General features: G+C 49.5%; 1 protein-coding gene across 1 annotated transcript in view; it reads left to right on the plus strand.

Moving 5' to 3' along the window:
• The first annotated feature begins 606 nt into the window (after positions 1-606).
• LOC146300376 (glutamate receptor ionotropic, kainate 2) overlaps positions 607-24,729 on the plus strand; it is a 109,690-nt gene continuing 85,567 nt past the window's right edge. The window contains exons 1-2 of the mRNA XM_084706912.1: positions 607-674; positions 757-830. Of these exons, the coding sequence (XP_084563038.1) occupies positions 607-674; positions 757-830 (142 nt within the window). The remainder of the gene's footprint in view (positions 675-756; positions 831-24,729) is intronic.

Below are 24,729 nucleotides of genomic sequence, written 5' to 3' on the forward strand. Positions count from 1 at the left end.
TGCCATCCTGCTTTAATTGTTCTGATTGCAGAGGTCAGACCAAGACACGCGTTTGAAAGGATTAGTGGTAAACTGCTCCAGGGAGAGAACATTCTGGTGGTTCTTGTTCATTCTTATAGACTGCTCTCTGTGTTTTGGGGGAAGAGGATCACTGCGCTGACATGATTGGAAGTAGTTGGGCGAGTGATTTGATCACGAGACAAGCCCACAACATGATACTGATGCAGCAACCCAAGCTAATAACTAGCTTCAACATGCCTCCATATGAGCCCAATTTGTTTTTATCAGCAAAATCCAACTGTCAAATGTGTTGGCTTTCAAAATACGCAGTAACTACCACGGTCTAGCTGGGCATTCAGAGCAAGCTTGTGCGAGCTTTGTCTTTTGATTTTGATTTCATTTACATCGTTGTCTTTCGTTTGTATAAATGATTCAAACAACCCCAACGCTATTTCTATATTATTTTGGGGGTTTCAGTTTACAAGAAAGATATCAGAGTGAAGTATAGTGTTGTACACAGCCTACAGTGTTGCAGGTGTCACTGTTGATGTCGCACCCCTGTCAGCCGTCTCAGAGCTAGCCTGAACCAGTCTCGCGGTTATTCAAATGAACCAGGGGACTCCCCAGCTCCCGGTCAACACGCACACCGAGGGCATCGTAATGGAAGCAAACCGGTATCGGATAATCGTCTCAAGCTGAGACTGATCCGGACCAGTCCTGTGTCTCCCTGATAAGGATCGGTGTGTGTCCTGCTAGGTGGAACAGGCTGTGCGGTTACTACCTGCAGGGCGTTACTTGCTCCCTGTATTTCAAACTGGATGGCGATGAAAGTAACAGAGAGAACAAAGGTGGCTATTCATATTCCGTTGGTGCGTAACTGGCCGGTGGGGAGCCGGAGTCTTCAAAAGGGATGGAACGATCTAGAGGCCACATTTTAAGATTGCGTTTTGTTACCCGACTGAATTTACTCTCCAGAATCCATAGAACCGCTCCTCACGTAGAACAGATACATGTTGTGCTGAAAGACGGAGAAACAAATACTTTGTTCTAGCTGGAAGCTTGAAAGGCAGATCTGTGTCGTTGGCCACACACTTGTTACGAAAGAGCAGGTTGTCATTTCCCACAATGCATTGTTTCCGATGATCAACATTTCCTTGAGGTATGGATGGACACTAATGACACTTCTATATTTCTCTTCCTCTCTCTCTCTCTCTCTCTCTCTCTCTCTCTCTCTCTCTCTCTCTCTCTCTCTCTCTCTCCTCTCTCTCTCTCTCTCTCTCTCTCTCTCTCTCTCTTCCTCTCTCTCTCTCTCTCTCTCTCTCTCTCTCTCTCTCTCTCTCTCTCTCTCTCTCTCTCTCTCTCTCTCTCTCTCTCTCTCTCTCTCTCTCTCTCTCTCTCTCTCTCTCTCTCTCTCTCTCTCTCTCTCTCTCTCTCTCTCTCTCTCTCTCTCTCTCTCTCTCTCTCTCTCTCTCTCTCTCTCTCTTCCTCTCTCTCGTCATCTGTTCCTATTCCACTCCCTCTCTCCCTCCCTGCATAATCAGAATGTCTCCGTCTCCACTGTAATTACAACACAGCCTGAATTCAGACGCTTCCTTTATCTCCCTCGCGCTCCCTCTCTCCGTTCACTGTCTTTCCCAGCATCTCTCTTTCCCTCCCTACTCCCTCTTCCCCTCCTGTTCTCCCTCTCCCCCTCCTGTTCTCCCTCTCCCCCTCTCTGTCCCTCTCTCCTTTCTCCCACCCTCTCTCCCTTCCTCTCCCCTTCCCCTTTTCTCCCTCCTTCCTTACATCTAACTCTAACTTGTCTCCATAATGGACGCCAGGAAACATTAGGCGCTCCTCAGGAGAATGAGCACTTGACCCGGGCCGTCTGACGGAGATAATGTTGGCTCAGTCACAGGGAGAGAGGGGGTGGAGAAACAGAGAACTGAGGGAAAAAGAGAGAGGGAGAGAGGGGGGGGAGGAGCGGGTGGTGATTCTCCTTCTTGCCTGATAACAGCTGTGAGAATAGAGAGATAAAACCTATTGAGACGGGGTGTCTGTAATCCACCCCAGAGAGGGAGATAGAGAGAGATAGAGAGATAGAGAGAGAGAGAGAGAGAGAGAGAGAGAGAGAGAGAGAGAGAGAGAGAGAGAGAGACAGAGACAGAGACAGAGACAGAGACAGAGAGACAGACAGACAGGAGGAGGAGAGGGGAAAGAGGAATGGAGAGAGGGAGAATAGGAAGAAGAGAAGGAGGGAGAGACCATGTGCAATTGTTGAAACTTGTCTGTATCTTAACATACAATACAATTTATTTATTTCAACTTTTTGTAATTGCACTGACACAAACATTACATGTTATTTTGTGAGACAATACATTTTAGTTAGATCCCCTGATATATGGTATGATATATGCTGACAATGATATGTTTTCCCTTCATTTTGGACTGCTTTGGCAATATTGTTTAACATTCATGCCAATAAAGCTTTTTGAATTGAATTGAGAGAGCCAGCAGGGATGGTCATAGCAGAGACGCCAGGAGCAGCATCAAGACTGAGCTGGAGGACATGTGAGGGTGTGGAGGGGGAGGCAGGAGAGATGTGAGGCAGGAAGAGGGTGTGGTGCGGGGGGGGAGGCAGGAGAGATGTGAGGCAGGAAGAGGGTGTCGAGGGGGGGAGGCAGGAGAGATGTGAGGCAGGGAAGGTTGCACCAATGTGTCCACATTCAGGCTATTTCTACCCAATGACACCAGGGCTGGAAAAGATGATTGGCTGACTGGCTTGATTGAACCTGTGGATAGTGTGCAGCCCTCACCTCTGTTTGATGTAATGAAGTATCGTCTGAGGGAGAGAGAGATAGAGGGAGAGAGAGATAGAGGGAGAGAGAGAGAGAGAGAGAGAGAGAGAGGGAGAGAGAGATAGATAGAGGAGAGAGAGAGAGAGAGAGAGAGAGAGAGAGAGAGAGAGAGAGAGAGAGAGAGAGAGCAAGATAGAGGGAGAGAGAGAGAGAGAGAGAGAGAGAGAGAGAGAGAGAGAGAGCAAGATAGAGGGAGAGAGAGAGAGAGAGAGAGAGAGAGAGAGAGAGAGAGAGAGAGAGAGAGAGAGAGAGAGAGAGAGAGAGAGAGAGAGAGAGAGAGAGCGAGAGAGAGAGAGAGAGAGAGAGAATGAGAGCGAGATAGAGGCAGAGAGAGACAGAACGAGAAAGACGATCCAGTCACCATCTGGTACCTGCTGCACCCCCTCCTCTCTTTCTTTTTCTCTCCCCACCTCTCTCTCCCTCTCTCTCTTTTTCTCCTCCCTCTCTTTCCATCCCCTTTCTGTATTCCCTCTCTCTCTCTCTCTCTCTCTCTCTCTCTATCTCTCTCTCTCTCTCTCTTTCTCACCCTCTTTATTTTGCTCCTTCAGTAAGAAGCTCTGTTTGGTGCCTCACAGTAGCATCCATCCATCACTTGTTCCTCCATTCAACCTCCTCTCTCTGTTCTACGCCAGTGCCGAACAAGCCCTGCTCTATGGGATCTCTCAAACCTCAATCAATGAATCGTCCAGGTGCCTCCATGTGCTATTAGAGTTGGAACAAAACCCTACCAGAGGAAGCATAGACACCCGCTACACGTCTCGTCACCCCCCCCCCCCCCCCCCTCCATACCACGTAGACGAGCTCAGATTGATTCTCGTCGCGGGTTTCAGAGGCGCGCTGATGACAAAAAGCCAAAGCGCGGCTTTCTTCTTTTCTGCTTCGCTGCTTGTTTAATACGACTCTGAAGGGAGCGGCCGTGAGCGCGTGACTCGCGACGGGGCGTCCGCTGCACGCGCTGAACGTTGACGCGTCTGCCTTGAGGTGCCGTTTATAGACGTGCATGAGCCATAGCGACAGTTCTTCTGCGTTCGTTGTGAGAGCTATCGTAAATTGCAGGATTAGGACACAAGTATTGTTTTCTTGTTTGAATTATAGCCTCAACCTCACGAGCTGGATGGAGGGACACTTACATCAGCTGGCTTATATAAACTTTGTTTTGTCAGGGAGAAATGAGAACACGGTCTATTATGGAAGACAATAAGCCAGGCAAATGGAAAAACGAAATCCTTTAAAAACTTTAATGACTTTAACGATTGTTAAAAGGCAATGTGTGAATGACAGTTTCACCCTGCTCTCACCATAACCAGATACTGTGTCGTGTCATCTACATTGCAGACTCCAGACAAGTAGAAACACTGATTGTTTTTTGTGAGTGATTAGTTATTTAGGTAGTTGTAGTTGCACTTTGAATTTGTGGGCAGTCTTTTTCCTCAAGCCACAGAGACTAGAACTGGATTTAATTAGACCAGCGTCAGACATGAGAAATGAGCACAGATAAAATCGATCCGATATTGAGTGTAGACTTTCTGTACCGTGTTCTTCTTTTGACCGCTCTCTCTAACACATGTACACACACACACACACACACACACACACACACACACACACACACACACACACACACACACACACACACAGAGTTAAGTACGCCTACTTGCACACGTTCAACACACATTTATTTCCGCACATTCGTTAGCACATGTGCAAACAGTTAGCATATACACACATACATAATTTTAATGACGGACGTGAACACACAAATAATTAGCACATACACACATTTAGAATTTTCATAACGCACGTGCACACACACACACACACACATACAGGAGTGCTGCCACACCAGAGTCTTGCTCACAGGGACAGTGAACGGGGAGCCAGCAGAAGGGTAGTGAGCTGGTGAATATTGATGCAGCAGGTATTGATTGAAGACCTGCAGTGTTGGTCCTCCTCCATCCTGCATGCCCGCCTGCTGTCTAGGACACTTTATAGAGCTTCCTGTCTGTGGCTGGCTGCACATTACGAGACCCACACACACACACACACACACACACACACCCAGATACACACACACACACACACACACACAGGCTCACACACACCCAGATACACACACCCAGATACGCACACACACACACACACACACACACAGGCTCACACACACACAGATACACACACACACCCACACACACACAGACACACACACACACACACAGACACACACACACACACACACACACACAGGCTCACACGCACCCAGATACACACACACACACACACGCACACACACACACATGCACATGCACACACATACACAATCACCCAGACAGACCCAGACACACACCTAGACACACACACACACACACACACACACCACATTACGAAGCCTGTGTGTCCAAAAACCCCAGTAAAACAGGAGACACATAGTGTCTGCTTTCATACGGAACACAATTCAATCATGGACTCCAGCGAGCGCCAATCCCAGCAACGCTGCTACTCTCTACTTCCTGTCAGTCACCATCACTTCCTGTCAGCGGCCAGCACTTCCTGTCAGCCGCCAGCACTTCCTGTCAGTCGCCAGCACTTCCTGTCAGCCGCCAGCACTTCCTGTTGGACGCAAGCACTTCCTGTCACTCAGGATTGTTGTGGGAACAGAAGAGGAAACTCCATCAGTCAGCAGAACCTCTCTTCTCCAGACAGAAACACCACCTCTCTTCTCCAGACAGAAACACCACCTCTCTTCTCCAGACAGAAACACTGCCTCTCTTCTCCAGACAGAAACACTACCTCTGTTCTCCAGACAGAAACACCGCCTCTCTTCTCCAGACAGAAACACCGCCTCTCTTCTCCAGACAGAAACACCGCCTCTCTTCTCCAGACAGAAACACCACCTCTCTTCTCCAGACAGAAACACCGCCTCTCTTCTCCAGACAGAAACACCACCTCTCTTCTCCAGACAGAAACACCACCTCTCTTCTCCAGACAGAAACACCGCCTCTCTTCTCCAGACAGAAACACCACCTCTCTTCTCCAGACAGAAACACCACCTCTCTTCTCCAGACAGAAACACCGCCTCTCTTCTCCAGACAGAAACACCACCTCTCTTCTCCAGACAGAAACACCGCCTCTCTTCTCCAGACAGAAACACCACATCTCTTCTACAGACAGAAACACTACCTCTCTTCTCCAGACAGAAACACCGCCTCTCTTCTCCAGACAGAAACACCACCTCTCTTCTACAGACAGAAACACCGCCTCTCTTCTCCAGACAGAAACACTACCTCTCTTCTACAGACAGAAACACTACCTCTGTTCTCCAGACAGAAACACCGCCTCTCTTCTAGTGGTTAAGAAGTGTGTGCACCTTGTGACTATGAAAAGAAGGGGTAAAAGTTTGTCTATGAGTGTGTGTGTGCCTGTGTGTGTGTGCCTGTGTGAGTGTGTGTGTGTGTGCCTGTGTGAGTGCGTGCCTGTGTGTGTGTGCCTGTGTGAGTGTGTGTGTGTGAGTGTGCCGTGGGATGGTGAAGTTCTAGATTGGAGCCTTACATAACCCCACCATTCAGCATTAAGTGCCACTTATTTCGATTACTGCACTGCTCTGATAAAACTACCTGTTTTCCTTAAACCTCCTCTTAACTCCGTCCTGTCAAGCCTGGAGAGCATCTGTTTTCATATGTTCATGTCTCTTTTCAGCCAGGCCGTACTTATGTGTGTAATGGATGTTGTGCAGTCTGCACACAAACAGTAAATGGTTGTGATCTTTTGATCAGTGTATCCAGGGTAATGTGACTTTATACAGGCTGTGTTACAGTACAGTTCCTCAAAGTACAATATGTGTGGCTCAGTGGTTAAGGCATTTGACTGCAGGTCTAGAGGTAGCAGGATCAAATCTACTTCTTTATGTTGCTTTGTATGAAAGTGTGTGTTAAACTGAGCTACAGACAGCTCTAGAAGTGAGCTACAGACACAGCTGTAGAGGAGGAGAGTTACAGACACAGCTGTAGAGGAGGAGAGTTACAGACACAGGGGTGTGTCCATGCGAGTGGACCCCTGCCTCCTCCGGGAGCAGTGATGAAGCAGTGATGGAGCAGTGATGGAGCAGTGATGAAGCGTCCACAGTCCACAGGGAAAGCCCTGCTTGTGTGAACAGCAGTCTGACACTCCCATGAATTATAGATTAGCGTCTGGCACGAGCTGGGGTGGACTGGCGAGGTCCAACCTCCGCAGGCATGGAGACTCCCCTCCCCCCCTCCCCCCTCCCCCCTCTCCCCCTCTCCCCCTCTCCCCCTCTCCCCTTCCCCCTCTCCCCCTCTCCCCCTCCCCCCTCCCCCCTCCCCCCGTTGGGTGTTTAAAGCTAGTTAACTCCCCCCCCCACAGACACACACACACCTACACACACCTGAGGTTGGTGGTGCATGCCAAGCCTCAGAACCCTCCAGACTCCTGCCAGCTCCACTTCAAAGGCTGGGCCACAGACAGGCCTTCTTATGTCTCTTCTTCTGTGCCTGAGCTGTCTTCACACACACACACACACACACACACACACTCACACACACACACACACACACACACACACTCACACACACACACACACACACACACACACACACACACACACACACACACACACAGGAGGAGAGATATCCAGCAGTTGGTGTTGTTAATATCCTGTACTCCTGTAAAATGTGTCTCTGGCTGGGGAACAAGACAGAAACATACATCAGCAGGAAAAGGATGTATGCTCTAATTACTTCCTGAATTATTGGAGTAGCTTCCTGTTGTTGATTATTCTACATCATTTTACTCCTCAATCCTGGCTCTTCAAAACACCAAACCAGAGGACCTCACCCATTTCTTTTTTTAAAGGGAGAGGAGGTGCAAACACAGGGAGAGAGGGGTGCAAGGGGAGAGGGGTGCAGGGGGAGAGGGGTGCAGGGAGAGAGGGGTGCAGGGAGAGAGGGGTGCAGGTAGAGAGGGGTGCAAGGAGAGAGGGGTGCAGGGGGAGAGGGGTGCAGGGGGAGAGGGGTGCAGGGAGAGAGGGGTGCAGGGGGAGAGGGGTGCAGGGAGAGAGGGGTGCAGGGAGAGAGGGGTGCAGGGGGAGAGGGGTGCAGGAGGAAAGGGGTGCAGGGGGAGAGGGGTGCAGGGCTCATGGTGATAGTAAGAACTTGTGGAAGGACCGACCGGACCAGAGTGACTCAGCGATCGGTCGGCAGCCATGTTAAGCAGACAGCAAGCAACAGGCAGAAAACAGCCTGTGTCGTGTTTACCTGTGGGTGGATCTCAGCTCAGGACAGAACAGGGTGGAATTTTCCACAGTTTAGCGTTTTTCCAGACACACACGCACACACACACAGAGACACTTCTACACAGACACAGATAAACGACAAAAGGCACTCAAACACACACACACATACGTGTGTGTAAGCCCCTCAGCAGGCTGGGCCAGAGAGAAGCAGTTTGAAACCTCAGCTGTCCTCAAAGCCCAGCGGTAAAAATCCACTCAGAGTGAACATGTTCCCCTGGTTATGAAAAATGGAAGACAATTATATTCCACCCCCACCACCCACCCTCCCTCCCTCCCTCCCTCCCTCCCCACCCTGCCCTGCCCTGCTCATGCACCCCCACCTCTCTCTCTCTCGCTCTCTCTCGCTCTCTCTCTCTCTCTCTCTCTCTCTCTCTCTCTCTCTCTCTCTCTCTCTCTCTCTCTCTGTCTCTCTCTCTCTCTCTGTCTCTCTCTCTCTCTCTCTCTCTCTCTCTGTCTCTATCTCTCCCTCTCTCTCTCTCTCTCTCTCTCTCTCTCCTTCTCTCTGTCTCTCTCTCTCCTTCTCTCTCTCTCTCTCTCTCTCTCTCTCTCTCTCTCTCTCTCTCTCTCTCTCTCTCTCAGCTTCCTCCTTTCCATCTCCCATTTCCCTCCTACCACCTCCACCCCGCTCTCTCCCTCCCCCTTTCCCAGTTCCCACCTTCCCCTCTTCTCCCTGCCTGCCTGTCTGTTGGAACCTGCTTCACCCAAACTTCACAGACATGATTTACTCTATTCTCAGTCTTTTCAATTTGGGAGGGAAATTGGTTCCTTGTTGAAATATTAATCCAGAGAACTGATTCTAAATCCAGTTTTCTAATCTACTCCTCATTAAAAATGCATTGTGGGACACGGTTTATTTGAATGTGGTAGGAGTCTGGGGACTTGGCATGGAGAAAGAGGTGGGTGGCCATGTGTGTGTGTGTGGATGTACGTCCATGTGTGTGTGTGTGTGTGTGTGTGTGTGTGTGTGTGTGTGAATCCAGCTCTTTATGTATGGGTTTGTGTGAACAGATCATAGGCTCTCTCTGGTAAAATCACATCTTCTTGACATGGAAGAAGCTTGCAAAATGTCTGTGCTTTGTCTCAGAGTATTTTGTCAATTATTTTTAACTCGTCTATTTATAATGGTCTGTGTGTCCTACATCTGTCCAATGCAAAGCACCCACATCTCTCCTGGGAGGCTCTCACCACTAAAACGCTGCTCTCTTTATGTCTGGATCTAGACGTGATGAGGTCAGATATCTCTCTCTCTCTCTCTCTCTCTCTCTCTCTCTCTCTCTCTCTCTCTCTCTCTCTCTCTCTCTCTCTCTGTCTCTGTCTCTCTCTCTCTCTCTCTTTCTCTCTTTCTTTCTCTCTTTCTTTCTCTTTCTTTCTTTCTCTCTCTCTCTCTCTCTCTCTCTCTCTCTCTCAATTCAATTCAATTCAATTCAGCTTTATTAGCATGACAGTCATTACGACCGTATTGCCAAAGCAAGATGCACAACAACAGACAACCATACATTAACAACACAATTCAAAAACAACATAAGGAACTACAGTTAGTATTGTCCGGAACATGTGGTGACAACAGTGTCAAGAACAGAAAACAACAAATCAAGACAAAAACAACCTAAGTAAATAGCTACATTGATATGGACAACCCATATTACAAATATAATTTCAATTTCTCTCTCTCTCTGTCACTGTCTCTCTGTCTGTCACCGTCTCTCTCTCTCTCTCTCTCTCTCTCTCTCTCTCTCTCTCTCTCTCTCTTGTTCTTCACCCTTTCAGATATGCTAACTAGCAGAGAGAACCCAAACATAATGTATTGATTATCGACAGCAGAATCAATGGCAGTCAAGTTGCCGGCTGACAACAATTGATCAGAGTTGTGACTGATGTCCAACAACTGATCTTGAATCGGTGTGATCGACACCTATTGATAACTGTGTGATGATAGCCATAAAGAAGTGGATACGCACACTAACAGCCTGAAAGAGAAAAGAAGAGAGACAGAGGGAGAGAGACATGAAGAGACAGATACGTAGAGAGAGGAACAGGGAGAAAGGGAGAAAGAGAGAAAGAGGGAGAGAGAGAGAGAGAAGGGGGAGATAGAGACAGAGAGTGAGAGGAGAGAGAGAGACTGAGAGAGACAGACAGCGAGAGGGAGAGAGAGAGAGAGAGAGACTGAGAGAGACACTCAGAGTAGATTAGGGAGGAGAGGAGCTGACAGGCATGGCTGCCTCCTTTGTGTGAGGCTTCCATCTCTCTGTCCTCCAGTCCCTCTCTCTCCATCACTCTATTGTTGAAGAGGGCAGCGCCTCCCCCTCTACCTCCCTTTCTCTCCCCCGGTGGGAACCTGCTCTGCCCCCCGGCCTGCTGTGTTCTGGATACAGCAACCCCCCCCCCCTCACCCACCAACACAACCACCCATCCACCCCCTCCATCCTCTCCTTCGCTCCTCCACTCCCTCCTCTCTTTCTCTCCATCAGTGTTCCTCCATCCTCTCCCTCCTATCTCTCCCTCCTCCTCTTCCTCCTCTCTCCCTTCCATCTCTATTCTCTCTCTCTTTCCCCCTCCCTCCTCGACCTGCCCTCACTTTTTATCCCTCCCCCGTCTCCCTCCTAATTTCCCCCCTCCTCCTCTCCCTCCTCCTCCGCTTCTGCCTCCTCCTCCTGTTCTCACTCCTTCTCCTCTTCTTCTCCTCCTCCTCTTCTCCTCCTCCTCCTCCTCCCTCCTCCTCCCTCCTCCTCCTCCTCCTCCTCTTCTTCTCCCTCCTTGTCCTCTTCTCCCTCCTCCTCCTCCTCCTCCTCCTCCTCCTCCTCCTCCTCCTCCTCCTCCTCCTCCTCCTCCTCCTCCTCCTCTTCTCCCTCCTCCTCTTCTTCTCCCTCCTCCTCTTCTCCCTCCTCCTCCTCCTCTTCCTCCTTCTCCCTAATCCTCCTCTTCTCCCTCTTCCTCCTCCTCCAGGGAAGGGAGGAAGGGAGGGAGGGAGGGAGGGGGGTTTGGGGGCGTAGTGATCTGTTCTTCTGCTGTAGTCTAATGTGTAATGATAACCTCAATTCAGTCAAGTCACATATTTTAAACAGAGACACCTGCTCTGCTCCCTCCCCGTCTCCCTCCTAATTTCCCCCCTCCTCCTCTCCCTCCTCCGCTTCTGCCTCCTCCTCCTGTTCTCACTCCTCCTCCTCCTCCTCCTCCTCCCTCCTCCTCCTCCCTCCTCCCTCCTCCTCCTCCTCCTCTTCTTCTCCCTCCTTGTCCTCTTCTCCCTCCTCCTCCTCCTCTTCTCCCTCCTCCTCTTCTTCTCCCTCCTCCTCTTCTCCCTCCTCCTCCTCCTCTTCCTCCTTCTCCCTAATCCTCCTCTTCTCCCTCTTCCTCCTCCTCCAGGGAAGGGAGGAAGGGAGGGAGGGAGGGAGGGGGGTTTGGGGGCGTAGTGATCTGTTCTTCTGCTGTAGTCTAATGTGTAATGATAACCTCAATTCAGTCAAGTCACATATTTTAAACAGAGACACCTGCTCTGCTCCCTCCCCCGTCTCCCTCCTAATTTCCCCCCTCCTCCTCTCCCTCCTCCGCTTCTGCCTCCTCCTCCTGTTCTCACTCCTCCTCCTCCTCCTCCTCCTCCTCCTCCTCCTCCTCCTCCTCCCTCCTCCTCCTCCCTCCTCCCTCCTCCTCCTCCTCCTCTTCTTCTCCCTCCTTGTCCTCTTCTCCCTCCTCCTCCTCCTCTTCTCCCTCCTCCTCTTCTTCTCCCTCCTCCTCTTCTCCCTCCTCCTCCTCCTCTTCCTCCTTCTCCCTAATCCTCCTCTTCTCCCTCTTCCTCCTCCTCCAGGGAAGGGAGGGAAGGGAGGGAGGGAGGGAGGGGGGTTTGGGAGCGTAGTGATCTGTTCTTCTGCTGTAGTCTAATGTGTAATGATAACCTCAATTCAGTCAAGTCACATATTTTAAACACAGACACCTGCTCTGGCAAAAATGTATGTGTGTGTATGTGTGTGTGTGCCTGTGTGTGTGTTGGGTGCGTTTCTGTGCCTGTGTGTGTTTGTGTGTTGGGTGTGTGTGGGAGCTCAGATGTTGATAGAGTGTTCTGTTTTATGAGGGGTGTCAGTGGCCCTGTCTCCTGGTGAATCAGTATTGTAATATGGCTGTTATATTACTCCCAAACCCCAATCACCATTAGGACAACAGCCCCCATACATTAGCACAGTATTTACACACACAGTCACCCACCTAGCTACACACACACTCTCTCTCACACACACACACTCTCTCTCACACACACACACACAAACACACACACACACACACACACACACACACTCACTCAGTCGCCCACCCACCCACACACACAGTTAGGTACAAACATACACACACTCACTCTCACGCACACACTCATTGTCACACACACACACAGTTACCAAGTTAGGTACACACACACTGTCTCTCACACACACGAACACACATTCACCCACCCACACATAGTCACACAGTTACGTACGAACACACACACACTCTAACACACACACACACACTCACCCACACACACAGAAACAAACAGTCACTCAGTTAGTTACGAACACACACACACACACACACACACACACATACAGTCACCCATCCACCGACCCAGTCACTCAGGTAGGTACACACACTCACACACACACCATCCGGCCTGGCCCCCCCCAGGCCCACTTGTGTTGTGTACCCTCCTTCTTGTCTCCCAGCTAACAGCTGCTAGTGATGCGACGCTCTCTCAAACAGCCATTTTCTCCAAATGCATAGAAACATTTGAATAAATAAGCTACATTATGCGCAAAAGGGAAAATGATTACCCGTTTTTAAAAGCCTTTATGAATATTTATAAAGAGTTCCTGTCACCTCTGATTTGGGAGGTTTTCCAATGTTTCTGTGTGGCTCTGCTAATGTATCTCAGCACAGCAGCCCTGTTCGCTCAGAGATTCAGCTCTGTTTAAACACAGGAACACACACACACACACACACAAACATACACACGCATATACACACACAGGAATTAGGAAAGATAAAACAGTGAAACTGACAGAGCATGGAAGAAGCAGATGAGGGCAGAAAGAAGGGGTTGTACCCAGACTGAAGAAGGAGTTGGGGCGAAGCGAAACACCTCTTCCCTTTGTGTGACAGCAGGTGACTCTCATCTGCTGGAAGGCATAGATTGGGTTAGCTTGTCATAACAGCCGGGGCAGCGCCCAGGGGAGGGAGGAGTTGCTCTCAACCTACAGTCATTCAGTTTGAAAGGTGGTTTAATGTATTAGCTGCCCTTAATGGATCCCATGGCTCACTCCTGTAGATGGGTTTATCCCCCCCTCCCTACACCCACACCCACCCACCCACACACACACATCACCCAGAGGCAGGAACAGAAAGAGGATGGAAGGAGGGGATGAGGGGAGAAGGGGGGGGGGGGCTGATGGTGATTGCCGTGGTAACGGTGACTAACCCCGTTGCTTGGGGATGGAATCACATCACCTGTGGATGATTCCAGTAGGTCATGTCAGTATGGACCCTGTACACACCCAGCTCCAGGCCCTGCTGCCTGGCTCCTGTACAACACTGTTAGCACTCACACACGCACACACGCACACACGCAAACACACACACACACACACACACACACTCCAGCCAGACTAGTGCTGATGAGGGATGTGTTGAGGCTGGGGAACACGCCTACAATCATGGAACCTGGAGCCAAGGCAGAGGATGGAAGGTGCTCTATCTAATCAGACATATCAGTCAACTATTATCAGATTAGAAATATCACACACCTGCTGACTTCTGATACCTAAAATACCTAGTGGCTAATACACCTGGTAACTGATACACCTGGTAGCTAATACACCTGGTAACTAATACACCTGGTAACTAATACACCTGGTAGCTAATTAACACACCTGGTAACTAATACACCTGGTAGCTAATACACCTGGTAACCAATACACCTGGTAGCTAATACACCAGGTAACTAATACACCTGGTAACTGATACACCTGGTAGCTAATACACCTGGTAGCTAATACACCTGGTAGCTAATTAACACACCTGGTAACTAATACACCTGGTAGCTAATACACCTGGTAACCAATACACCTGGTAGCTAATACACCAGGTAACTAATACACCTGGTAACTGATACACCTGGTAGCTAATACACCTGGTAGCTAATACACCTGGTAGCTAATTAACACACCTGGTAACTAATACACCTGGTAGCTAATACACCTGGTAACCAATACACCTGGTAGCTAATACACCTGGTAACTAATACACCTGGTAACTAATACACCTGGTAACTGATACACCTGGTAGCTAATACACCTGGTAGCTAATACACCTGGTAGCTAATTAACACACCTGGTAACTAATACACCTGGTAGCTAATACACCTGGTAACCAATACACCTGGTAGCTAATACACCAGGTAACTAAACGACTGGTAGCTAATACACCTGGTAACTAATATACCTGGTAGCTAATACACCTGGTAAGTAAAGGACTGGTAGCTAATACACCTGGTAACTAATACACCTGGTAGCTAATACACCTGGTAAGTAAACGACTGGTAGCTAATACACCTGGTAAGTAAACGACTGGTAGCTAATACACCTGGTAACTAATACACCTGGTAGCTAATACACCTGGTAGCAGGGCTCTCATTCGCCGTGAGACATTTCAGCCATTTCTCACCCTCTCACGCAACACCTTGTATTCAATCAGAAAACATCCCCAGCACCCCGTAATCTCACGCCAAACTTTTTATAAAATGTGAGCGCCCTTCCTGTAATCAAGTGGACCATCTAATGTCCTTGTTTCTGCTGTATTTAAAGCTGGAATCTGGTGGGTATAAGTTGATTGTCAGGACTTTATAAAAGCTCAGATCCCACTCTGAGTTCAGCTTTGACCAGTTTCTCCCCTGGAAGGGCTCGTTGCCTGGCAACCATTTGCGAGAGCCTGGCAGATCTAATTGCGTACGGTTCCTAACTAGCGAGCTAATTCCATCTCAAAAGTTATTTGCCAAACATTACATGGTGTCACTTAACTTTAAGGTCATTTAAAATAATGTTCAAATCTAGCTTTAAGAGCTTTGGTTACATCGCTGACACAAGTGCAGTGTGTTTGTAACGCACGGTGTCTACTTTTCTGTACTTGTAAATGCACTAAACGTGAAGAGTAATGACTCATCCAGAGGTTTGAAGTGACTTAAAAGCAGACTCATTTCCTGTTCATGCAGATCCAATACTTAGAACCTAGATCATCATCAATCACCACTCACTACTAAAACATAATCCACATGAACCACATGAACCACAGAACTATGTTGTGGGTGTGTCTGTGTGTGTGTCTGTGTGTGTGTGTTTGCTTGTGTATGTGTGTATCTGTGTGTGTGCTTGTATGTGCGTGTGAGTCTGAGAAAGTGAAAAGTCACCTGAATAGAAACAAATTGTAACTACACTGACAGACATTCCCAGAGACGGTCTGTCTCTGAGCAAAACAGGACAGAAAGCCTGTCCTTCCTCGAATCTAGACAGTTTGAGAGTCACCCGGAATGGGGGTCATCACCATGACAGCCAGCTTGTTCCGTCACATCCATCAGCCTTCTGTTCCTCCCCCTCAAAGATTCCAAAAGGGACATTCTGGAATCCAGGAGACAGCCTCGTCCAGCCTTTCGTTTGAAAAAGGTTCCGGCGTTGCCATGGAGCCCACCTGGTCCTGACCTTGCGGCGGAACACGAGTTCATTAGTCACAAAGCGCCGTCACGGACGATTCGCTCTGCCGGCCAGACAACCGGCCAGCCAGCCAATAGGGACAGGGGCTCTATGAAGCAGATACTGTAGGTCTTCACTGAATGAGGAAACTGCATGGAAACAGGATGTTTTCATTACTGCTGCAAGTATCATTTGGATAAACTCACACACACACACAAACACACACACACACACACCTGCAGTCACAAAGGAAGAAACACACACAAAGACACATAAACTCACAATCACACCTTTACACACACAAAGACACGCATACACACACACACACAAACACACACACTCAGAGACTGGCAGTGTTCCTGAGAACAGTAGATGTATGAGGCTGTTGTTGGGACATTTGTTTACAGAGTCAAGCGTGCTGTTTTTCAGCGTCATCTCAGAGATGCATTAGTGTCTCAGCTCTCTGTGTTATCTCTCCGCTCGGCATTAGAATTCAAACCATTCTGGAATCCTATATTTTATCCCTCCAGATAAATCGAATTTCTGTCAATTTGATTTGCCTCGCCTTTTGTTTTCTCATTAATTTGTTTTCCCTGTTCGACCCCCTTCCCCCCCGCCCCCCGTTAAAACACAACCCTCTGCAATTTCACAAAGGAAGTGGAAAATGCTTATTCCGGGTTCATCATCAAAGCCCCATACTTCACATCTCATATCTCCACAGAAAGTCCACAGGGTTTCTCCTCCATCCTTCAAAATATTCAAATGAATGAATTGGTTCCTGGCCGCAATTCACCGGAGAATGAATTCAGAGCGAGATGACGAATGTGTGGACAGTGCTGGTGTAGAGGAGTCCCTTTTCTTCAACGATGACAGGGACTGTGTTAGCTCCTGTAGGTTAGATGTGTCTTCTGCTTCTAAGGAACCTCTTAGAACCAATAACAGGGTCAGATCGTTTTCTGGTTGTAAGGAACCCGGTGGGATCGTATTCTGGTTCTAAGGAACCAGGTTAGATTGTTTTCTGGTCACACAGTCCGCCCAGATCGCAAGAACACAGGAAATCAATGGCCCTCCGTTGAGTTCCAGACTAATGGAGAGGGAAGAGCCTGCTCAGGGCATGGTGTGCTGGGTTAAGCTGGACACACTGTTACCATTGTTAAACAAACAGATCCACAGACAGAGATAGAGAGAGAGAGGTAGAGAGAGAGTCAGATGAAGGAATAACAAGATTTGCTTGTTGTACTGTTAGCAAACCACAGCTGCTCTGTAAAGACTAATGACAGAAATAGAGAAAGATAGACTGAAGAAAAGAAAGAGAAAGCATTGAGTTAGCAAGCCGCTTGATACACACTTCAGCCCTGAGGGAAGTAGATGTTTGTGTGTGTTTTAGTGTGTTTGTGCATCGCTAGGGTTAAGGTGTCTACAATATGAGGCACACAACATTGTATGTGCCAATCTTTTAATACCCTTTGTGGACTGATGCAGCTGACATCCCATGGATTTAAGCAAGCAATGTGGTTACGGCTACCAATACAGGAACAGTCTGCACTGTTCTTTTCTTTTTGTCTTTTCCTAGCTTTGAGCGTGTAGGTCATCCTTTCTTCGTCTCAGTGATAGGCTAATGTTTGACATTCTGAGCCAGGGGCATGCTGGGGGGTGAGGTACGAGCGAGCCCAGCACATGTGTGCGGGGGGTGACCTCCATCCCTCTCCTCTTCACTGGAGATCTGCAGATTGGACCTGCTTGAAGCCTCCTCGGAGGTTCCCTCTCACTCCCTGCTCTGTCCTGGGGTCCGGAGTGCCCGGGGAATCGCTGACATTTCCCGATGTGTGAGCTAGTCTCCTGGGGAGCAAGGTGGCAAAGGGGGAGCAGAAGGAGGGGAGGAGGGAGAGGAGGAGCGGAAGAAAGAGGGGAATGGAGGAGGGTGGAGAGGAGGAGAAGATAGAGGACACAAGAGAAGAGGAAACCAGAGGAAATGGGAGGAGGAGAGTGGAGGAGAGGAGAAGGGAGGAGAGGGGAAGGGAGAGGAGAGTAGAGAGGATAGGAGAGAAGAGGATGACATTTGGCGACACTGGGAGTGCCCGACAAGGTACTGACATTTGGGGACGAGTCCTGCCGAGCTGCTTCTGATCTTTCTTTTGTTTTCGTGACGCGTAAAAATAGAGCGAAAGAAAGAGGGAGAGAAAGCGCATTATGTTTGTATGCCGGTCCAACATGTTCCTCCAACGTTTGTTTCACATGACCTGCGATACACCGAGGAATGATGGAATGAGGAGCAAAACAGAGAGTAAAATAATAATTATAAAATAAATAGTAGAGCAGTTGGAGAGAGAAAGAGAGAGAGAAAGCTAGCTAAGATAGTGGAGGGCTGAATAATGAATAAATGCAGCTGTTTGGGATAGCATCCTCAATCATGGCCTGAACCCACCCTCCCTCCCTCCCCCCCTCCTTCCCTCCGTTGTCTCTCCCTTTGTTCTCTCCCCTCCCTCCCTCCCTCCCTCCCTCCCTCCCTCCCTCCCTCCCTCCCTCCCTCCCTCCCTCCCTCCCTCCCTCCCTCCCTCCCTCCCTCCCTCCTCTCTCCCTTTGTTCTCTCTCCTTTCTCTCTCCCTCCTCCCTTTGTTCTCTCTCCTCCCTCTCTCCCTCCTTCCTCAGTTCTCTCTCCTCCCTCTCTCCCTCCTCCCTCCGTTCTCTCTCCTCCCTCTCTCCCTCCTCCCTCAGTTCTCTCTCCTCCCTCTCTCCCTCCTCCCTCCGTTCACCCTCCCGCCTCTCTCCTGCCCCCTGCTGTAGACAGACTGTTCTCTGAGCTCCGCCCGGTTCGGCTGCTCATCGTGTAACCAGAAAGGTACAAACTGTTCAGAGCAAAGAGAATCAGAGATAACACAGTCTGCTCTGAAGGAAACAAAAGAAGAAGGAATTCAAACAGGTTACAGAAATGGAGGCTTCTGTACATCAATACAGAAATTGTTTTCCCACCAAGGACGTTGCTGCTGACTCACCTACTGTGAATGTCTGCTTGGTTTGAATGACATCAGGAAATGCTCTTGTGGAAATCCTTTAATATGGTTTAATATGGAGGTGTTATTGAGAAAATACTTTGGTTGACTGTAGGATTACTATAGTAGGCCCATCTAAACTTATACTCATACCTCCCTCCTCCCCTCTTCCCCTCCTCCTTCCTCTCCCTCCCTCTCTCAGTCCCCCACCCTTCCTCTCTCATACTTCCATCCCTCCCTCCTCCCCCTCTTCCCCTCCTCCTTCCTCTCCCTCCCTCTCTCAGTCCCCCACCCTTCCTCTCTCATACTTCCATCCCTCCCTTCTTCCCCCCTTCCCTTCTTGCCCTCTCAATCCCTCCTTCAGTCCCTCCTCCCCCTCCCTCCCTCCTCCACCTCTCCATCCCTCTCTCAGTCCCTCCTCCCCCTCTCCCCCTCTCCCTCCATCTGTCCTTCTCCCTGTCCGCTGAAGCACTGCCCCAGCTGTGATAAAGATGGAGCATGTTCCACCAGCGCGTCATGCTACGCTTCCCGTTCTGCAGCGCTGCTACTCTGACAATGATCGCCATCAAACTGTCAACCGCTCAGAAAGGGGGTGTGTGTGTATGCGGGGAGGGGGGGGGGGGGGGTGGACAGGAGTTGTGAAGAGGGTGTGGGTGTGTGTGTGCGTGTGTATGGGAACGTTGAGACACCTTATTTGTTCTCATAAATAATTTTAGCTCGGCAGAAACGGCGATCCGAGACCTGTTTTCCTATTAATTTCCTTCAGTGTATTTTTTTTTCTTTCAGCGAGAGGAAATTGAGATGGATGACGTCTGGTGTGTGCTGTGGCCCGTCATGGCTGGTCTGAGGGCTGGGCGGAGAGGAGCGGAGCGAGGCAAAACAGCGCAGAGCTCTGCCGTCCCTGGTCCAGACCCCGGCTCAGTCATGGCTCTCTGAAGGGGGATTAGATAGGCCCTTCAGTCACATCATAGCGAGAGATTAGCCTCACACACTTCACATGAACTCGCTCGAAGGTTCAGAGAACCCCGGAACGTTCCCGTTTGAGCGTTCTCGTATCCGGGACACATTCCACTCTTTCCTCAGAACTCCCAATCGTTTTTCAACGCTGCAGGATGTATGTATTGGATATTTTTCGGCGCAGGCCATGGCGGTGCATCCAGCACCACTCTGTGGGGGAGACAAGCTGTAAACATTTTATGCCAAGGCAGTTTTTTGTTATCATTCACCGCCACATTTAGCTAAGCTTTACGAAGTCACCGCGGTGCACTCATGATAAAAATCACCGAGAGTCCGGCGAAAACCCTCCCGAATCTTGGTTCCCTTATTTTCTTGTTGGTTGTTCTTTGAACTACTACTTGTATTTTTCTCTTCTGGCCTCTCCAGTTACGCGGTCTCCGGCGCTCCGCGTTACCCCCGCGGCGGGAGAGGGGTGGCAACAACGAAAACAAAGCTGTTTTAGGCAAGCAAACAACGTTATTGCTACCAATTTAGTGGATTACTGGGCACATTCATCAATGATGGACGCCACTGTGTTTTCACGGCCCGCGCGCACCCTTTGCCAAGATAGGGCCGAGTAAGCCAATCGATTTCAGCCCATAGCTTAGAAGGCGAGAGACTTTAAATGCGAGAAAACAGCGTGTTCTTTTTTTCTAATGGAGAGCATTTCTGTTCAAGAGTTAATCAAATGATGGCGGGGGAGAATTAAACATGGCTTATAAAAGAAGTTGCGATTATGAAGCATTACATTTATCCCTCAACCGGCATAGGCTACTTTAAACCCCCCCCCCCTCCCCTCCCTAAAACAGGAGCATTAATGGTTAGTGGCTGGCGAACGATTGTGCAGTGTGCTCACAACAGGTGATGTCAGGACACATCTGTTTTACATTTCCATCCAAACCAGCAGTGTTTAACATTCCTCTCCCCGTGCACCTGCGCGATAAGACCCTGTCTGGCCGTGCGTCTGCTCCTCGTGCTGCAGGGGGGCGGTGTGACGGAGCCCGCTAATTACACTCGAGCCTTCCTCGCGCTCCTAAACCGGCCCGGAGACATAAACGACCTCGCTATTCATTTATTGAGTGATTGGATGAACGCAACGCATCCTCGCTGATTGATCCAGTGTGATGGTGGATTTCACATACTGAAGTAAGCTGTCTTTAAGATACACTTGCACTGCATATAGACTTATGGTGAACGACTAGGGTAGTGTTGAAGTCAGGTGCTATGTTTTGAAGATCCCAGTGTTTTGATGCTGGAGTTGTTTATGAGGTTGCTGAGAGGGTCTCATTCGCTATGGACAGAGATGTCGGCGGAGACACCGTTTAGAGTCGTGACGCGTGATTGGGTGAGTTGGAACTAGCAGCATGCTCGGGGGACTCGCATCGGCTAATGAGAGTGCGGGACCAGTTTCCGTCATCGCCGTGGCAACGTTTCACCAAGTAATCGTAACCCACCAACGCTAATCTGACCTCCCTCCCCTCACACACACACTCACTCCATCTCCATCAGTGTCACCAAGGGTATGGCGTCATACTCTATTAATGGAAAGCGAGGTTAGGACCAGAGGGATTGTTGTGATGGAAGGATGACAGGAGAAAGAAGATCTTGTAGGTCTCTAATCACCTTAGCATGGCTGAAAGACATAGCAGGAACCCCTGTTTATGTAGTAGGGGTCACAACCTACCTCTCTACACCGCCACGATTGATTTGCAGTTGATCGGTGTGACAGGTCAGTTAAACTGTCTCTGATTGGTCAGGGACTGTGGTGGTGAGTGTATGTCTGGTAATAGGATCTTTCCAGATTGATGAAGTGTTGATAGGATTCTCTGCTGACTGATCACTGCACAGGGACCAGGGCTAAGACACGCTGAAAGTACTGGTTCAATATGGACATCCACCACACACACACACACACACACACACACACAGACACACACACACACACACACACACACAGACAGACACACACACACACACACACACACACACACACACACACACACACACACACACACACACACACACACACACACACACACACACAGACAGACACAAACACACACACAGACAGACACACACACACACACACACACACACACAACCAGACACACACACGCACATACACATACATACAGCATGCCATGAATCCCAACCCTTCAAATCCACTCTTTTATTATAGATGAATGAATTCTGGCAAACATTACAGCTAATACCTTATTTGACTATTTCACCCTTCCTTTGTCTGCAGAGTCATTCTGCACACACACACACACACACACACACACACACACACACACACACACACACACACACAATGTTGAATACTAGGAGACTCCTTCTGCACACACACATTTCCACACTGACAAAGTCCTTCTCCCCACACCTTCTCCATTTTGTCTCGACACACACTCAGTTCAACATTGACAGTGTCCCTCTCTCAACACACACTCAGTTCAACATTTACAGTGTCCCTCTCTCAACACACACTCAGTTCAACATTGACAGTGTCCCTCTCTCAACACACACTCAGTTCAACATTGACAGTGTCCCTCTCTCAACACACACTCAGTTCAACATTGACAGTGTCCCTCTCTCAACACACACTCAGTTCAACATTGACATTGTCCCTCTCTCAACACACACTCAGTTCAACACTGACAGTCCTTCGCTGCACACACACTGTTCAACTCTGACAGAATAATTCTCTCTCTACACACACACACATACACACACACACACACACACACACACACACACACACAGACACACACACACACTCTTTCTTTCTTTCTTTCTCTCTTTCTTTGTACAACACATACAGAGTCCTTCTCCACACACACACACACACATACAGACTTACACACATCCAGACTTACACACACAGCTCAGCTCAGCTCTGACAGTCGTTTTCTCCTCCCTCAGAAAGACAGACTCAGAGCAGGAGACAGACAGACAGACAGACAGACAGACAGACAGGCAGGCAGACAGACAGACAGACAGACAGACAGGCAGGCAGGCAGGCAGACAGACAGACAGACAGACAGACAGACAGGCAGGCAGGCAGGCAGGCAGGCAGGCAGACAGACAGACAGGCAGGCAGGCAGACAGACAGACAGACAGACAGACAGACAGACAGACAGACAGGCAGGCAGACAGACAGGCAGACAGACTCACAGCAGGAGACAAAGCTCAGTGTGAACAGAACCATTCCAACCGCTCAGGATTCCAATTATAGTACATCCTGCTTAACTGATGCTTATTAATTCTGTCAAACTCATTATGGGATGCAAAATAGGGCTCTCCCTCGTGAAGAATACTGAGGAGGGGAGAACGTGCCCATGTTCTCACTGCTTCCAGCGGCCAGCGTGTGTGTGTGTACCGTGTATGTCACACACACACACACACACACACACACACACACACACACACACACACTATGTTATAGGCTCGGTCTAGCTGTGTTAAGAGTGTTGTGGTGTAGTATATTAATCAATCAAACATTATACGGCACATTTCATACCAGGAGGCAACACAATGCGCTTTACAGAGGGGACGGGGTGTGGATACAAACCCTTATGTTTGACAGGAATTTTCCAGAGGGAAGAAAACACCGGACCACCCATCTGGTCCAATAGAAGAACTGTAAAAATAGCAGTAATATATTCACTAGTACAGGCCAGTAGTAAATGAGACAGTACAGGTCAGTCGTATATTAGCTAGTAAGGTCTGTAGTACATTAGCTAGTACAAGGCAGTAGTACATTAGCTAGTAGAGGGCAGGACATTAGGAGTCAAGCCCTCCTCTGACTGACAGAGTGTCTGGAGAGCCAGGCCAGAGGGCCAGCTCAAACAAAACACTTCAATCTCTCAGTGCTGTGCTCAACATCCCCAAGGGCTTGATTGATTGAGTCGCCAGCCAATCAGAGTACATTGATCTAAGAGCCCCCCCCCGTCACTCCCCTTCCATCTCCTCTTTCCCTCCCTCTCTCCTATTCTCTCTCTTTTCTCCCTCTCTCCTATTCTCTCTCTCCTCTCCTCTCCTCTCCTCTCCTCTCCTTTCCGCTCCTCTCCCCTCCCCTCCCCTCTCCTCTCCTCTCCTCTCCTCTCCTCTCCTCTCCTCTCCTCTCCTCTCCTCTCCTCTCCTCTCCTCTCCTCTCCTCTCCTCTCCTCTCCTCTCCTCTCCCCTCCTCTCCCCCTTCCCCCTTCCCCCTTCCCCTCTCCCCCTCTCCTCCTCTCCCCTCTTCTCCCCTCCTCTCCCCCTTCTCCCTTCCCCCCTTCCCCCCTTCCCCCCTTCCCCCCTTCCCCCCTTCCCCCCTTCCCCCTTCCCCCTCTCCCCCTCTCCCCCTCTCCCCCTCTCCCCCTCTCCCCTCCTCTCCCTTCCCCCTCTCCCCCTCTCCCCCTCTCCCCCTCTCCCCCTCTCCCCTCCTCTCCCCTCCCCCCTCCCCCCCCCTCCTCCCCCTCCTCTCACTCTCCCTGACCCTCCATTCATCTGCTTCCTGTCAGATTCCCCCCGAGGCCAGGGGCAGGGGAGCGGGCTGTTTTAAACACCTTTCCCAGGCTTAGTGAAGAGAGTGTGTCACAGGAGAGACTAATGTACAGCTCGGTTTAGTGTTTTATCAGGGTGAATATTTCCCTTTGAATTCATAGCCAGATGCTTGTCGAATTGTCGGTTCGGATGAGTTAGTTGACGACATTTGAACATTTGTAGATTGTGTGTTAAGCCTAACCATAACCAATATGGCTGTGATGTGGTAGTTTCTCAGTGTCGTGTTCTGGAGACAAACACAGTCCTAATTGCCATCCAGTTCCTCACCGGGTGCTTTGATTCTGATTCGTATGTGCAACACAGGGTTGGAGGAACCCTCAAGTGAAATGTGATTCATTCAAGTATTGATCAAC

This window comes from Hypomesus nipponensis, chromosome 2 (genome assembly GCF_054491055.1).
Source record: "Hypomesus nipponensis isolate SF chromosome 2, ASM5449105v1, whole genome shotgun sequence".
NCBI lineage: Eukaryota > Metazoa > Chordata > Actinopteri > Osmeriformes > Osmeridae > Hypomesus > Hypomesus nipponensis.